Source organism: Accipiter gentilis, chromosome 10 (genome assembly GCF_929443795.1).
Source record: "Accipiter gentilis chromosome 10, bAccGen1.1, whole genome shotgun sequence".
NCBI classification, from domain to species: domain Eukaryota; kingdom Metazoa; phylum Chordata; class Aves; order Accipitriformes; family Accipitridae; genus Astur; species Astur gentilis.
Genome location: NC_064889.1, coordinates 29,400,797 through 29,416,375, shown reverse-complemented (window position 1 = coordinate 29,416,375; position 15,579 = coordinate 29,400,797). Strand labels below are relative to the sequence as shown.

At 57.8% G+C, this 15,579-nt stretch overlaps 1 protein-coding gene across 1 annotated transcript in view; it reads left to right on the top strand.

Moving 5' to 3' along the window:
- Positions 1-343: 343 nt before the first annotated feature.
- Positions 344-15,579, top strand: part of ARHGAP44 (Rho GTPase activating protein 44) — a 29,609-nt gene continuing 14,373 nt past the window's right edge. Inside the window, 4 exon segments of the mRNA XM_049812683.1 lie at positions 344-530; positions 12,109-12,148; positions 14,828-14,932; positions 15,014-15,090. Coding sequence (XP_049668640.1) covers positions 478-530; positions 12,109-12,148; positions 14,828-14,932; positions 15,014-15,090 — 275 coding nt within the window. The 5' untranslated portion in view covers positions 344-477.

Sequence of the window (15,579 nt, the reverse complement as noted above, 5' to 3'; positions counted from 1 at the left end):
TGCCAGGGGACGCAGGGGCCACGCCAAGGGGGGCCGGAGGCGGGGGGGAGGGGAGTGTCGGGGAATGCCGGGGGCTGCCCGGGGCCAGCTCCAAGGCTCCCCCTGCCCGGCAGAGCCCGCCGGGGCGGGCGGCCCCGGACTACATTTCCCATCGCCGCCGCGGCCGGGGGCGGTGCGGGGCGGTGCGGCGCGGCGCGGCGCGGAGCGGAGCGGAGCGGGGGGCGCGGAGCGCGGCGGGGCCCGCGCAGGCGGAGGCGCGGAGCCGCGCAGGGGCGGCGGGCCCGCTCGGCTCGGCCCGGCCCGGCCCGGCCCGGCCCGGCTCGGCTCGGCTCGGCCCGGTTCGGCCCGGCCCGGTTCGGCTCGGCCCGGCCTGACTGCGCGCCGGGCGAGGATGCGGGAGGGGCGGCCCGCGGCCCCCCGCTGCCCGCCCGCCCTGCCCGCCCTGCCCGCGTAAGGGGCGCCCGCGCTGCCGCCACCATGAAGAAGCAATTCAACCGCATGCGCCAGCTCGCCAACCAGACCGTGGGCAGGTAGGGATGGGGACGGGCCCTGCCCGCCTCACCGCCCCGATCCCGCAACCCTGCCCGCTCCCCGCCTGCCCCGAGCCTGCACCCACCTGCGTCCTGCCTGCCCCACTGCCGGTCCACAGTGCCCCCTCCCTGCCCGCCCCCCCGCCCCTGCTCCCTGCCTGCTCCCCCGCCCCTGCTCCCTGCCTGCTCCCCTGCCTGAGCCCTGCTGGCCCCACAGCCCCTAGTCCCACACCTCGCCTGCTCCCTGCCTGTGCCCCGCCTGCCCCGCTGCCCCTGCCTGCTCCCCGCTGCCCTGCCTGCCTCACTGCTCTGATCCTGCTCCCTGCCTGCCCCGCTGCCCCTGCCCATCCCCTGCCCGCCTACTTGCCTGCACCCTGCCAGCCCCACTGCTCCCGCTCCCTTCCTCTACCCTGCCCTCTGCCTCTTGCCCCTGTTCCTGCCCACGCTCTGCCCACCCGACTGCCCCCGCTCCCCAGCTTGCAGCCCGCCTGCCCCGCTGCCTGTGCTCCCAGCCCTCCCCCTTCCCGCTCCCCGTATGCCCCTTGCCCTGCTGCCCGCACCCTGCCTGTTCCGTGGCTGCACCCCCACCACCCCTCTGCCCACACCGTGCCCGCTCCCTGCCTGCCCCGCTGCCTGCATCCTACCTGCCCCGCTGCCCCAGTGCCCACACCTTGCCTCCTCCCTGCCCGTTCCCTGCCTCCTCCCCTGCCCGCAGCCCCAGCCGGCACCCTGCCTGCTCATTAACCCCTGCCTGCACCCTTTCCCCTGCCCCGCACCCTGCCCCCTTCGTCCGCTATTTCCCTGCCTGCCCCTGCCCTCACCCTGCCTGCCCCCCTGCTCCTGCCCGTTCCCTGTGTCCCACGCAGGCACCTGCTGTCCAGGCACCCCAGCCCCGATGCTGCGGGGTGCCCCACTGGCCTGCTGCTCCCCAGCACCCGTGGGTGGCCCCGGCTGGCTGTGGGGAAGGGGAGGCTGTGAGCAGGCAGGGTGCAAGGGGACACGTCGGGGCGCGGGTGGAGGGGCCGTGCCTGCGGGGATGCCCACGCGCACCGACGCACGGCCAGGCCCGGGGTTTGGTGGTGGCTGTTGTGTAATTCCCGGAGATTTTGCAGCTTGGGGTGGGGGGGGGGGGATGTATTTTTTCCTTCTCAACACGGCGCTGGGGCACTGGCACTGGCACGGCTGGGGCGTTGGCCTCAGCATCCCCTCCCGGAGCCGAAGGCTTGGACTTCCACTGGCATCCCCCACGTCCCCCCTCGCCATGTCCCCCATGGCGATGGGGATCGCCCCACCGGCTCTGGGTCCTCGGCCGGGCTGGAGGTGGTCGGTGGCGATGGCTCCTGCCTCGGCCGCGGTGCTGCCGCACGGCCCCGGCATACGGGCACGGGGCCGGGATGGCAGCAGGGCACCGTCTTGGGGCTGTGGCGGCTGTGCGGGAGCGCGGCGCGGGAATGTGGCGGCAGGAACGCGGTGTAAGCATACGCTGGAACACAGCTTGGGAGCGTGCTGCAGGAATCCGGTGCGGGAGCATGATGCAGGAACATGGTGCGGGAGCGAGCGCGGTGTGGGAATGGCGTGCAGGAGCATGAAGTGGGAGCACGGTGGCAGGAACGCGGTGCAAGAATGCGGTGCGGGAATGGGGTTTGGGAGCGTGCCGCAGGAACGTGGTGTGGGAGAGCGATGTGGGAATCTGGTAGAGGAGTGCGGTGTGGGAACGCGGTGCAGGAACACACTGCAAGAACGTAGTGCAGGAGTGCGGTGTGGGAACGTGGTGCGGGAGCATGGTGCAGGAACGTGGTGCAAGAACGTGGTGCGGGAGTGCGGTGTGGGAGTGCGGTGTAGGAACGTGGTGTGGGAGCGCAGTGTGGGAGTGCGGTACAAGAGCGTGGTGTGGGAGCGTGGTACAGGGAATGCGGTGCGGGAATGAGGTGCGGGAGCACGGTACAGGAAACGTGGTGCAGGAACACGGTGCGGGATTGCTGGGAGACTGGTGCTTGCCTCTGTTGAGGAAGCAGCAGGAGGAGGCTGTTTTGAGGACAGAGCGTGTGATTTTCTTGCATCTGCGCCGGGCTGGGTTTGCTCTCCGGATGCACCGAGAAGGTTTGACACATCTCCCACCCGCGGCTGGGCGGCTGCAGGGGAGGGGTGTCCCCAGGTCCCACCACCATCGCGTGGGAGACGTGAGCCGGGCACCGCACGCACGCCTGGCTTCAAAATGGTGCTGCTGACAAGGCGAGCATCCTCCTTCCCACATCCCCCAGGAGCGCGGGACCATGCTGGGCTCCCTTCAGCGCCCGATTCGCAGCCTGGGGAGCGGGGATGGCGGCCGCGGGGCTTGGAGCTGCTAAACCCCTAATCCTCTTAGGGGCTCGCTGCGACGCCGGCTCATGATGGGCAGCTGGGAGGCTCCGTCGGTATACCCCAGCACGTCTGCTGCCTGCAGAGCTGCCTGTGCTGCCAGGCTCTTTGGGTTTAACGGGGGGGGGGGGGGAGGGGGTATGTGGCCCCCTCTTTGCTTAGCGCTGGGATGGGGCGGCTGGAGCCTCTGCAGGGCTCAGCAGGAGCTTGGGGACCATCCCCTTCCTTGACGTGGCCCCTTTGGTCCCCCATCTCAAGCGTGGGCTGATGTTTTATCCCTCTTCCCCACGGTGGAGCCCTGAGCAGCCCTCTCCAGCCAGCTGGAAATAAGGAATAATAGATGCAAATAAGGAATAATAGATGGAAATAGGGCATAATAAATGGAAATAGGGAATAATAAATGGAAATAGGGAATAATACATGGAAGTTAGGAATAATTAATGGCAATAAGGAATAATAAATGGAAATGAAGAATAATACATGGCAATAAGGAATAATAAATGGAAATGAGGAATAATAAGTGGAAATAAGGAATAATAATAGAAACCTGGTGTTTTGTCTCCCCTAGGAGACGCTCACCAGGGTATATGCACCGTAACCCTCTGCGGTCTGAGGGCTGTCCCCTCCTGCTCATCACCAAGCCCCAGTAGGCCACCATCACCCTGCAGTGCCAGCACCCCCGACTCCGGGGCTGGGGACCGCTGGGCCGGATGCTGCCCCAGGGCTGGGGTCTGCGCTGCATGTGGAGGTTGTCCCTTGGGGGGGAGACGGGGGCGTTGGGGACAGTTTGTGTGTGGTGGTGGCAGTGGTGGCATCCAGCTGGTGTCACTCCTGCCAGCAGCACCTGGCCAGAAGATCCCGCTGCTGTGGGGGTGGCTGCGCTCCCCCACCCCAACACAGTGGGGGGCTGGACCGGGGCTGCGTCCCGTGGGACCGGGGGGGACAGCGGTGACATCTCCCCGGCTACCCCGAAGCTGTGCAGAGGGAGGTGCAGCGGGGGGGTCCCAGCCCCTGGTGGCTTTTCCTGCTTTTGGTGGTGTGTTTTCCTTAAAAAAAAAAGGAAGAAAAAGGCAGCCGAAGGGGAAAACCCCATCCGTGGGTCTGCCAGCAGCTGCCAGAAGTACCTCAGCAAGGGACAGGCAGGGGCAGCCCTTTGTCCCTGTGAGGTGGCCGCAGCTGGCACTCGTGGGGGGGAGCATGCCACTGGGGCTGACCCGCATGGGGAGAGGGCAGGGATGGGTCAGGGTCAGGGTCGAGGTTAGGGTTAGGGTCAGGATTAGGGTTAGGGTCAAGGTTAGGGTTAGGGTCAGGGTCAGGGGTTAGGTGAGGATGCTGAGTGCATTTCCTTACCTTTCCAAATACATCTTCAGCTCCTTTTCCCGGGGCTGTCGCATTCCTTTGCAGCTCCGCTTGCGATGTTGGGGGCGAGCGGGGACCTGCTGGGTTCCCTGGCGAGGGCAGCAGTACCTGCAGGCGCTGGGGTGCCCGGTCTGTGAGTGTGATGGGGCCAACCAGCACAGACCATGCTCTGCTGTGCCCTGAGCTCGTTATTTGTTTTGTTTTGGTTTGGTTTATTTTTTATGTATTTTATTTAGGTCATTTCACTAGACCGATAGAAAGAACTGGGGATACTCATCCCAGCCCAGACCTGCTCTTGATACCCAACCTTCAGGAGAATAACTGCACCCAGTCTGTAAGGGGCCATAATATTTATCTCCACAGGGTGGAAAAAGGGAAGAGAAATCAATAAGTGGCTGTAAAACATTTTGAAGATGCTTTCTGCAAAGCGCGCTTTTTTTTATTTTTATTTATTTATCCATTTCATCAGCGGCTGAGCCAGCAGGAACTCGTGCCCTCACCTCGAGGTCACAGGATGATAGCCACGAGCATGCCACAACACTCGCTCCGGCAGCCGAAACAGCTCCATGAATTTTCCAGAATTGGTTCAATATGGATTTTTCTCCATTGGGAATAAAACAGGCACTCGCAGCCGCCTGCAGAATGGCACGGCTGGGTTCCCGAATGGCACAGCAGGGGAACTGGGGGGACTCCGGGGAGGACAGTGTCAGCTTGGGGGGATTGTTTTTTTCCTCCTGGCCCTTTCTGAGCATCCCAAGGTGTATGCCCCATCCCGGGGGACAGCGGTGGCATTTTGGGCTGGACATCGCTTTGGTGGCTTTTGGGGCAGATGCTCTTCCAAGCACCAGAAAGTCTGCACAGAAATATAAAGCCTTTAAACACCGAGATTTTATTCTTCGTGCAGCAACAATATTCTGCAAGAAATAAGGGCGTTTTATTCTGTGTGTATGAAATAAGGACGGAGGGAATAAAAGCACCACCTGGGATTTTTCCGATGGGATTTGCAGGAGGGAACAACATGCTTTAAATAGCTGGGTTCCACGTCTGCACTTTGAGGTTCCGGTGGCTCGCTGTTGGCAGACCCCCCTGGGATTTTGGCTTTGCCAAGCGATGCCGCGCCCCTCAGATGGTGCCGGCAGCATCCCTGCAACCCTGGGGATATTTTTATCCTCCTCGCAAGGCGGCAGCGCTGACAAACTGAAATATTCATGGAGCAGGCTGAAGGTTTTGTCCCCGCATCCAGCAGCCTCGGGGCCCTGCGCTTTGCAGGGACTTCTCTGTGATTTTCAAGTTGGGACCGAAGCGTGGTCAGGATGCGACCCCGGGGGGGGGTTTCCTCTGATAGGGATGTGCCAGGAGCGAGGAGCAAAGGGCCCTGTGCATCCCTTGCCGAAGGGATACCGATGGAGAGAGCTCGCAACCAGGAAAGGGACAGGAGATGAGGAAAAGAGGCTTTCCTGTCTTTAAAACTCTGTCCCCCATTTTGCTTTGATTCCTTTGGTTTTCCCAGCAGTAGGCAGAAAGACAGAGGAAAGCTGGACCAGCCTTCCCCACTCATTTCATCCCACTTTTCCAGCCTGGCTGAGCTGAAGGCGGGTGAGCTGCTGGGGCCTGAGCCTTGGTACCAGGCCCGCTGGGTGGGCATCACTGCCCTTAGCTGCGGGTTTGGGACATGGGGACCATCACTCCGGGTCACCCACTGGGGCAGGATGAGCCCAGGATGCTCTGGAGGAGGTGCTGGCGGGGCCATCTCACCGCGTCTCGCTGGATGTTGCAGCTCGGAGTCATCTCCCTGGGGCATTTGAGCAGCGATTTGAGGATATAAATATTTGATGTTTTGCTTCTTGCCTGCTAAGAAGGCACCGGGAAAAATCCGCAGCTCCGTTTGGCCTCAGCCGGATCCTGGTTACAAGCCGTCGGGCTGCGTGTCCCTGGGGATGCAGTGGCGAGGAGAGCTCAGGTGACGGCAGAAGCTGGGGACGGCGTGGTCCTTGGACCAGCATCCAGCCTGAACCGTGATGCCCAGTGCTTCCAGGGGTTGTCTGGATGAGATCTGAGGGGCTTTCTCCTCCCTCCGGAACACATGATGGATGCTCAGCACCTTATCTGAGTTGCATGGTTGAACCTCACCTTATCGACCTCACCTTTGAGCTTTGGGGGCTCGAGGACCTTGAATTTTCCCATGGGTACCAGCCCCCAGGCACGTGTGGCAGCACCAGAGGGAGATGCGGGCAGGACCGGGATGGAGCCGGGCACCCTCCCCGAGCCCATGTGGGATGGCAAGGCAGACCCATCCGTGGGAGTCAACACTGCTGGTGCGGGATGGCCTTGGCTGGGTATTTGTGCCTCCCTCTGCCTGTGCTCGGCCGGGAGGCTATTTTTAGGCTGGAGCAAACAGAAATCAGGCAAACCGGCCGGTGTCAGTAATTAAATAGGGATGAAATATTTATGGACATACTGCAGCAAGGGGGTGGCCAGGGATGGGGTTGAAAGGGGTATTTTGGCCAGGAGGTGTGGGCAAGGGGGTCCTCAGGGCATCACGGACATGCTCTGCCTCCAGAGACGAATCGTTGCTCCTGCCCATCCCCACACTGGGTGAAGCGCTGCCTGCCAGCCGGTCGTGATAGTTTTCCCATTCAGAGAGAATACTGTCACGAAATCATCATTGTGCTTTGAGTTTTGCTGGCGCAGGGTCAAATGCAAGGCCAAGGGCTCCTTGTCTTGGGTAGTTTGAGCATCAGAGGGGGACAGTGGTGGGGACATGGGGCAGGCGCTGATGATGGATGGTCCAGCCAGATGGAGATGTCTGGCATCAGGAGATGCTCCAGGGAAGCACCAGCTTTTGCTGTAGCTCCTCACATCGAGGCACTGGAAGCCACAGGGTTTATTTGGAAATCAACTTAGTTTGCTTGATTGGTGTTGATTTCTGCCGGCAGCAATTAGTTTTTGCAGAAGCGAACACCCGACCAAGTTGTAGCTGCATCTACTGCTCATTTGCTTTTAACTCTCCATATTAATTGTGCCTTTTCTCCCAGTTGTTTGCAGGGATGCGAGTGTCTGGGTGCTGACTGAGGCTGCGGATTGCCTGGATTTGTGCTGAGAAAATCAGCTCCGGGGTGGAAATCTGGAGGAGAAAGGGAGGAGTGGGTTTTTATTTGCCTAAAGGAAAGATGAAAAAAAGTGTTGAAAGCTGGTAATCCTGGTTGCCTCTCCAAGGGATGCTCCCGCAGGATGCATGTAACTTGTAAGGCATGAAGTCTGGGGGGATTAGGGACAAGCCAGGGAAATTGGGGGGTCCCTGCACCCCTCTTTTGGGTGCTGTTGTTTGCTGAAGCCACCTTGCATGAGCAAAAACCACTGTCTCTGGTTCCCCGGGGCAGGTCATGTCTGAGCGTGGGAACCCTGGCTGCATCCGCTTTGTGAGACATGGGGATAGAAAGACGCACGTAAAAATGAATGGGTGAAGAGAATTGCCGAAAGCTGATATTGGCTTAAACTGGTGCATAGAGGAGACGCTTTGCTGGTGCCACCAGTTGCCTGCTCTGATGGTTGGGCCATGGGATACTCCAGCCACTGGATAGCCACTTCCCGGGGCTCTGCTGCACGTCAGACCCTTGAGCATCGTTCATGTGTCAGGAGTTATGGGCTAAGCACAGATGGGCCCTGAACCCTGACAGGGCATGAGGAAGGGGCAGATGATGTAGCCCCCCAGCTGCTCCAGGGCGTGGGAGCCTGTGTCCCTCTGCCTCCCCACCACGGGGGCCCTGGCACCCCCAGGAATTCCTTCAGGCACAACGGTGATTTGGGAAGGAGATGGGTTTGTGCAGGCAGGAGCTCGGCTGCCTCCCGCATGCGGCTGGAGCAGCACGGGCAGGGAGCAGGTCCTGGGGTCCCCTGGGCTTGGGACAGCTGTCACTGCTGTGGCAGAGGCAGAATTCGGGGTCTGTGCGACCCCCCCCCCCAGGCAGCTTCATCACCGCTCAGCTCTGACTGCTTGTACGGAACCAGCAGTGGAGCAAGGAGGGGGACTGGGGGTGCCAGGAGGGGGTGGGGGTGCTGGAGTGGATTTGGGGCACCGGGCAGGAACTAGGGGGTGCCAAGAGGGGCTGGGAGATGATGGGGATGGATGGGGTCAGTGCTGGGGCTGAACTGGGGGGTGCTGGGGATGGACTGGAGGATCTAGAGGATTGCTTGGATGGGAGCAAGATGCCAGGCTGGAACAGGGAAAGCATCTCTGCTGGAGTCAGACAAGTTTTCCAGAATCAGTCGCATCGAAACTGGTTCCTCTTGATGCTGTTAATGGATTTCTGTAGGGTTGTGGTTTCGGAAGCACCTTTATGGTCTGGGCTCCAAAGTTCCACGTGGTCTGAACTAAGCGCTTGAGAGCAAACTGGGAGGTGGGACTCCTGAATCCCAGGGGTTTCAGCAAGCGGTTCTCTCTGGGGATGGGAAGCCAAGGTGAGAGAGCTTGGGGAGGCATGGGGACCCACACCCGTCCTTGAGTGGCATGCTAATTGGAGCACGATATGGGGAGGAAGAAGAAAGCACAACCCAAAAATGTTTGTTGAAGAGGAAGGGGTGAGCGGAGATGCTCAGGGCTGAGCCTGCTGAAGATGCTTTGCCAAGATCCTGAGAGAGATGCTGCCATCCCACTCCCAGAAAAGGCAGCGGCATAATATTTCTCCATCCCCACTGAGTGCTCTGGGGAAATCCCTGGGTACTGGGGAGGTGGCACTGGGGCACCGGGGTCTCCTTGAGCATCTCTGAGTGCCAACAGAGGCGCAGCACCCAGAAGTACCCCCCCCAGGCACAATGGAGCCCGGGGCGTACAGGAGAGCGTCCATCTTCCTGGCTGCTCCCTGGCAGGATGTGCATTTTGCCACGAAGCATTTCTTGCTGCAGGTTCACAGGATGGCTCATAAAACCATATAAGCTCCTGTAAAACCGTATTAACTTTAGGCTGAGACTTTAGAAACATAACGGATATAATGGGATTTTTCCTGGTGGCATTAGCAGCACAGAGCTGTAATGCATTGCGATGTCAGTGGAGTAGGATGATGTTATTTTTCAGTCTTTACATGTAAAATGGCCATGTGGAGCGGCTTGGGTTGGGCTTTCTGTGGGTTTGGAGGCGCCGCTGGGTTCTCGCGCTCCTGGATATAATTTGCCAGTGGGAACAATTACAGAGACAAGGGGAATTATTTGTATTTTTTTGGTGCATTCTGAAAATTAATAAGGAGCTTTAGGTGGGGTGGCAGGACAGCAGCAGAGCCACATTGTCAGCAGGACTGTGCATATATACAGGAGCAGGATCTGTCCCACTTGCAGCTGATAAACCGCATTTGACAGAGCTGCAGCCAGGTTGCTGCCCTGGTACCTCCACAGGACCGGGCTCTCCTGTGGGAGCTCTTTGCTGTGGCTACTGGTGGCATCACCTGTAGAGTCCAGGTGTCCTGAGGCAGGACACTTGTCCCCTGCTTTGGCTTTGCAAAAACACCCCGTGGTGGCTTCTGGGGACACGTTTTACCCCATTCTGCAAGCCAAGGTGTGGGAGCAGGGTGCCGGCACTCGGCACTGGCAGGACGTGGTGGTATGTGGCTCCCACCACCATGAGCGACGCCAGTCCACCGCAGCCCTGCCACATGCCTGTGCCACCACTGGTGGCTGCAGCATGTCCCCAAGGCCACACAGAGACCCCCATCCCCATTGCAAGCCAGAAGGGAGGAGAAAGCTTCCCAGCTCCCACAGATGCCAATGCCAGGTAGGGAAATCCATGCTCCCACGGGATGCCCATCGCTCTGCTGCATCCCTGGGCAGCTGTGTCGAGCGACTCCCAACAGCCTCTTTGCTTATTCCTATCCATAAAAAGCTGCAGCCGTTCCCCCACTGCTTTTTAAAGCCAAATTAGTCACTGGCAGGGTCTCCTACCTGCTTAAGCATCCCAGGATGTGGCAGGGCTGGCGTGAGTGTCTGTGCCGGAGCTGTGGCTGGGAGATGCTCTCTGCTAAAGCCACTGAAGTTTCTTGTGCTGAGGCTATGCTTAAAAGCAGAGCAAAGCCAGATTTTTGTTATCCTGTTTGAAACATCGTTTTCTGCTTCCCAAATGCACATCAGAGCGTAGCACGTGTTGGTTTGTGGCTGCTGGGAGAGAGACCTGCCAGCGTGGGACCATGGGGTGTGCAAAACTCATCTATCAGCCTGGCTGGAAGAGGAGAAAACACCCTAAAAACATCACTTTGAGGGGAACATTTTCCCAATGGTACAAGGACAGGAGGGACTTCTTTCTCCCCCAACCTTTTTTTAAAGTTTGGAGATGATTTCTGGGGTGCACAGCAAGCAGCAGGGATGTGCACCGGCGGTGCCTGCACGTGAGTACATGATGCTCGCCTGCATCTCTGCCACCTCCTTCTCCTTTGGGATGCTAAATATATCCTGAGCCAGGGCAGGGAAGCAGGGACGGCTGTTGTGTCTGTGCCGGTGGATATTTGTTGCTTTCTTCCCCATTTGTGCTAATTCTCCAGCATTTCCAACCCTGTCCAAAAATGACAGAGAAGGTGATTTGGAGAAGAGGAGGACAACCTGAGGAGCCCTTGCTCCCAGGAGACCAGCACATGGCTTGCATTTCATATAGAAGATATTATAATGCGTTCATTTAAATCCCCTTTTCTAAAAATTAAATAGGGTTTGGGGTTTTTTTTTGTTTTTAAAACCAACTTAAATCAGACACTGGGACAACTTTCATACGCAAACCAGATTCAATGCAGTTAATTTGCACTTTTTAAAAGTCTTTGGACGTGGTGTATTTGCAGATGAACCCATAGACGAAGGCCTGCCCTAGCTGGTGCTGCTGCCATGCCGTGCTTGCTCTTTGAACCTTGCTCTGCTGGTGCTTATTCCTTATTTCTGCTTTTTCAATACTTCACTCAGTCTCTCAAAGCTGAGAAACCAGCTTGGATAGCAGAAAGCAACCAGGGCTCAGGCAATAAAGGTATTTTTTTAAGAAGGATAAGGGCACCAAGCTTTTGTTGTTAACAAACCTTTAGGGACTACTTGGCTAAATCACAACTCTGCCCACTCGCATCATGAAGGAGGTCATTTTTCAAAGAGAGATGATGCACTGAAGTTGTAAAAAACCCTGAAGAAAATGAATAAATGATCCAGAGTGTGATGGTTTAAGTAAGCCCGAGCAGATCTGGTGAGGAGTGGCCACAGGGTCTTTGCAGGCAGGGATGCTGTGGGTCCGTGCGTGGCTGAGGAGGGTCTTGCAGCAGGTTTGTGTCTCCTTCTGCATCCCCGGCACTCCTCACTAGCAAAGACAGCAGATGACACGCGCTCTGGAGCGGTAAATCCGGCTCCGACAAGCAGCGGGGAGGGTTACAGCGAAGCCGCGGGCAGCAGCTGCCGCTGCAGATTCAGTCGGCTGCGTCGGACCGAGGAGGCTCAGTCGTGCGGACGGGTTGTGTCCTTGAAATCCACGGCACTGAGGGTGTGCCAGAGCCCGGCACAGCCCAGGGAGCTGCTTTCTTGCATAGACGCACTGCCTCCCTGCACAGCACTGCCTGCATCCTCCTGGGAATTTAGCATCCCTGTTTTGCTGTGGATAATGGAGAAATAAGGGGGAGACCAGGACCCTAAATTGGTGTGGGACATGGCACGCTCACAGTGAGCCGTGAAGATGCTCCATCCTTTGCTTATTTAGGAGATGAGGCAATGGCTGGTGGGACCAGGGAGCCTTAAATCACCGGCTGCATCCCGATGGAAAAGCATGTTCAGCCGTGCCCAGTACCACAGCATGCAGCCCTGTCTCTGCCACATGTGCCAGACCCTTCGCCAGTACTTTATGTTCTTTCTTGTCTTGCAGGGCTGAGAAGACAGAGGTTTTGAGCGAAGATCTCCTGCAGGTGAGGTCCTCTGCAGCTGGTCTGATCCACACCCAGGGTGCCTGTGGGTGCCCAGGCACCCACCCGTGGGTGCTGGATGTGGCAGCAGCAGCTCCGTGCCGGTCGGTGCCGCGGTGTCCTGCGGTGATGAGACAGGCTGGGAGGAGGAGGAGAGGGTTGGAAGCGTGGGAAGCGGCATCGTCTCCCTCCCGTGCACCCTCCCAGCCCTTTCCCAGCCTGGTTTTCAGGTCAGCTGGAATTGGATCCAGTCTCGTCTCCGCCAGGATGGCAACCTGATACGGCCAGCCGGATTGCGGACACCTGCATCTCCCCTGTCTGCTGCAAAACCTGCCCTGGGGACAGGCCACGTGACAGCAGGGGACAGTCCCCAAAGCTGACGGGTTGGACAACTTCAGCAAAAGAGCTCTGAGCCAAAAACCTCATGTGGTGCCTTGGAGCATCGGCTGTGATGCTCGGGTCACAGTCTCTCGGGGACATCTCATCTTGGTGCTTTTTGCTCCCAGAGCAGGGCTTCCTGCATGCCCCAGGGAGGGAAGCGGCTGAAGAATTGCCAGCAAAGGGATGTAAATTCACAAATCCATCACTGAATTCATAAGGTTTCTAACTCACACATTCTCTAAATCGTCACACTTGGGCACTGAGGAGCAAAACAGCTGCCTGGCTCCTCCTCCATCACAGTGTGGGCATCCCCTGGCGTCAGCCAGTCCGGCTGCTGTTGGAGCCACTTCAAAACCTCTTTCGGGTGTAAGCTGATGTATTTATACCTTCCAGCTTGGGAATTTGGTCTGTGCCATTGCTCTCAGTTAGCAGATTCTGCAGAAACAGCCAGAGAACTGGTGTGCAAGGATGCTGGTGGTGGGAGGCAACAACCTGCAGGTGACAGTGGCTGCAGAGTGACCTTTAGCTCTTTCTGGCCACTGTGTCCTGCCTACATGTTGTCCTTACTTGCCCCTAATGACGCTGCTCCCTGCACGCACCAGGCTTTAGCAAGAACCGTGTGTTAGTCGAAAATCAGAGCAAGGTTTGAGTGAGAAAGTAAGGAAACTGTGCTGGAAGAGAGTGCAATGAAGCTGTTTGCAAACGTCTCTGCTGGGCACAGAGGGCAGCCGCCTGCATCAGTTAATCGTTTTGCACTGGCACCAGTGAGAAATCGCTGGTGGAAGCGGCCGTGCAGACTCCTGGGGTGTCGGTGGGTTGGTTTGCTGTTCAACAGCACCGTCCTTGCAGTATGCACCCCTGCGAGTCAGTCTCCAGCCTTCGGGATTTGGGGATTTTTTCCCTTTTTTCACTGCCAGTGCTGGTGGCAGGGATGGGCAGGGTGTGGCAGCGACGTGCTCTGCTGTCCCCAGGGATGGGCAGCCCTGGTAGGATGGGCCAGAGGGGAGCTGAGGGCTCCCCGCCACCAGCAGCCAGAGGGAACATCAATAATGAACCTTTTTTCTTTCTAGTTTAACTTCTGGTGTTTCTCCTTGCAAGCTCTGAGGTCTCCATGGCCCCTTGGCACTGAGACCAAGACCCTGCTCTTAGAGCCGTCCGGTGACATCCCGGCACTAGGTGGCATCTGTGCCAGCACCGTTGCACGGGGGGGGGGATAATTCAGTGGGGAGGATGGCCGGTGCCACCTCATGTGGGTGTCTCCCAAAGAGTCAGTCAAGTTCATGGGGGTCTGTCTCCAGGGATGGTGGGGAACCCAAACCCAAACCCTTCCCAGCGTTGTATCTAATTGCCTCCAGTTTGGCTCATGTAGATGGGTGTGCACCCACATACATGGTACCCCTTCCTTTCAACATATACACGGACGTGTGTGTGTGTGTATATATATATATAATTTTTATATTTTTTATGTACGTAATTAATATATACACACATACGTCCGTGTATATGTTGAAAGGAATATGTATATGTTGCAGGGATGGCAGAATCTGTTCTACCTCAGCCAAGCATCATGGAGATCTATTTTTTTAAAATACATATATATACATATGTATATTATTAGTAATATATATATTATAATAGTGGTGAAGGGCAGCTCAGCTTGAGTACCAGGTTCCTGTGAGATGCCTCCTGCCTCACGGGCTCGCTGCAGGCTCAGCATTTCTCCCAGGCAGGGAGTATTTTTTTTTTTTCCCCAGATAATTTCCCAAGATTTTCAGCTTTAGGGACTATTTCTCTTTTTCCAGATTATTTCCCCAAATTTTGAGATGTCCATGTTTTCCCTGCATCTCTGAGCTTTGGTTTTCAGCAGATCTTGGTTGCTTACATTTAATGACTCATCTTGCGGAGTTTTGGGATGAACTGCTTAATTTAATCAATGCAGAGGCAAATAAGGGAATTTTCAGCCCCAGTTTAGAGTATCGGCCAGTTTGGTTTGTGGCAGGGCTCAGCTGGGGCCGGACACCTCCTGCCCTCACCCAGGGACACAAGGGCTTTGGAGGCTGGTCTGAATCCAGCCCTCAGCCTTGCTCAGGGGGTTAAGATGGGGCAGCACCAGCCTGGTGAAACCTTCTTTTGCTTCACGCATCCCTGCCCTGGGAAGGGGTTGGGCTCCAGGGCTGTTGAGTCCTATGTAGCGGCAATTAAACTTGCTTTGACTGAAAAGCGAGAAGTCCCTTAGGTCCCTGCATGGTGGGTGCGGGACCAGGCGGGATACCCCGGTGATGGGCACCACTGCATCCGCAGGTGGAGAAGCGTCTGGAGCTGGTGAAGCAGGTCTCCCACAGCACCCACAAGAAGCTGACAGCATGTCTGCAGGGCCAGCAAGGCGTGGACGCCGACAAACGCTCGGTGAGGCTTTGGCAGGGCTCTGAGGATGCTGGGCGGGCTGCCGGCGGCGGCGGGGTGGGAAACGCAGCCCTCTCTTTGCAGAAGAAGCTGCCGCTGACGACGCTGGCGCAGTGCTTGATGGAGGGATCGGCTGTGCTGGGGGATGACTCCCTGCTGGGGTAAGGGGGGCCCGGGTCTCCCCGGGCGCTCTGCCACTGCCACGATGCTGCAGGGATGCCAGGATGCCACTGCTGGGAATTGTTGCAGTTCCTTATCTATGATGCCAGATAACGGCGGCGGGCTTCACAGTGGTGTCGGAAGGGCTGGGACGCTCGCGTGATGTCAGTAGTCCAGGGGTTTCCCTTATTATTCTCCTTGTGATGAGCTGGGGTCCTTCAGTCACGCAGTGTACAATGTAAACTGTATCCCTCTCTTAAGAAAGTCCGTACAATTTCAGACTGTAATTGGTACAATAGTTAGGGAATGAGATTTTCCTAACACCCGGAGTGCCCACAGTCCCCGGGCTGCCGCCCTCCCTCCAGCCCTCTGCCAGGGAAGGGCTGCCCCACACCGCTGCTGAGACCCCCAGGGGTTTTGGGTGACCATCGCCCACCCCCGTGGGTGCAGGATGGCTGCCCGTGGCTCCCCCCCAGCGCCCCGGTGCCCAG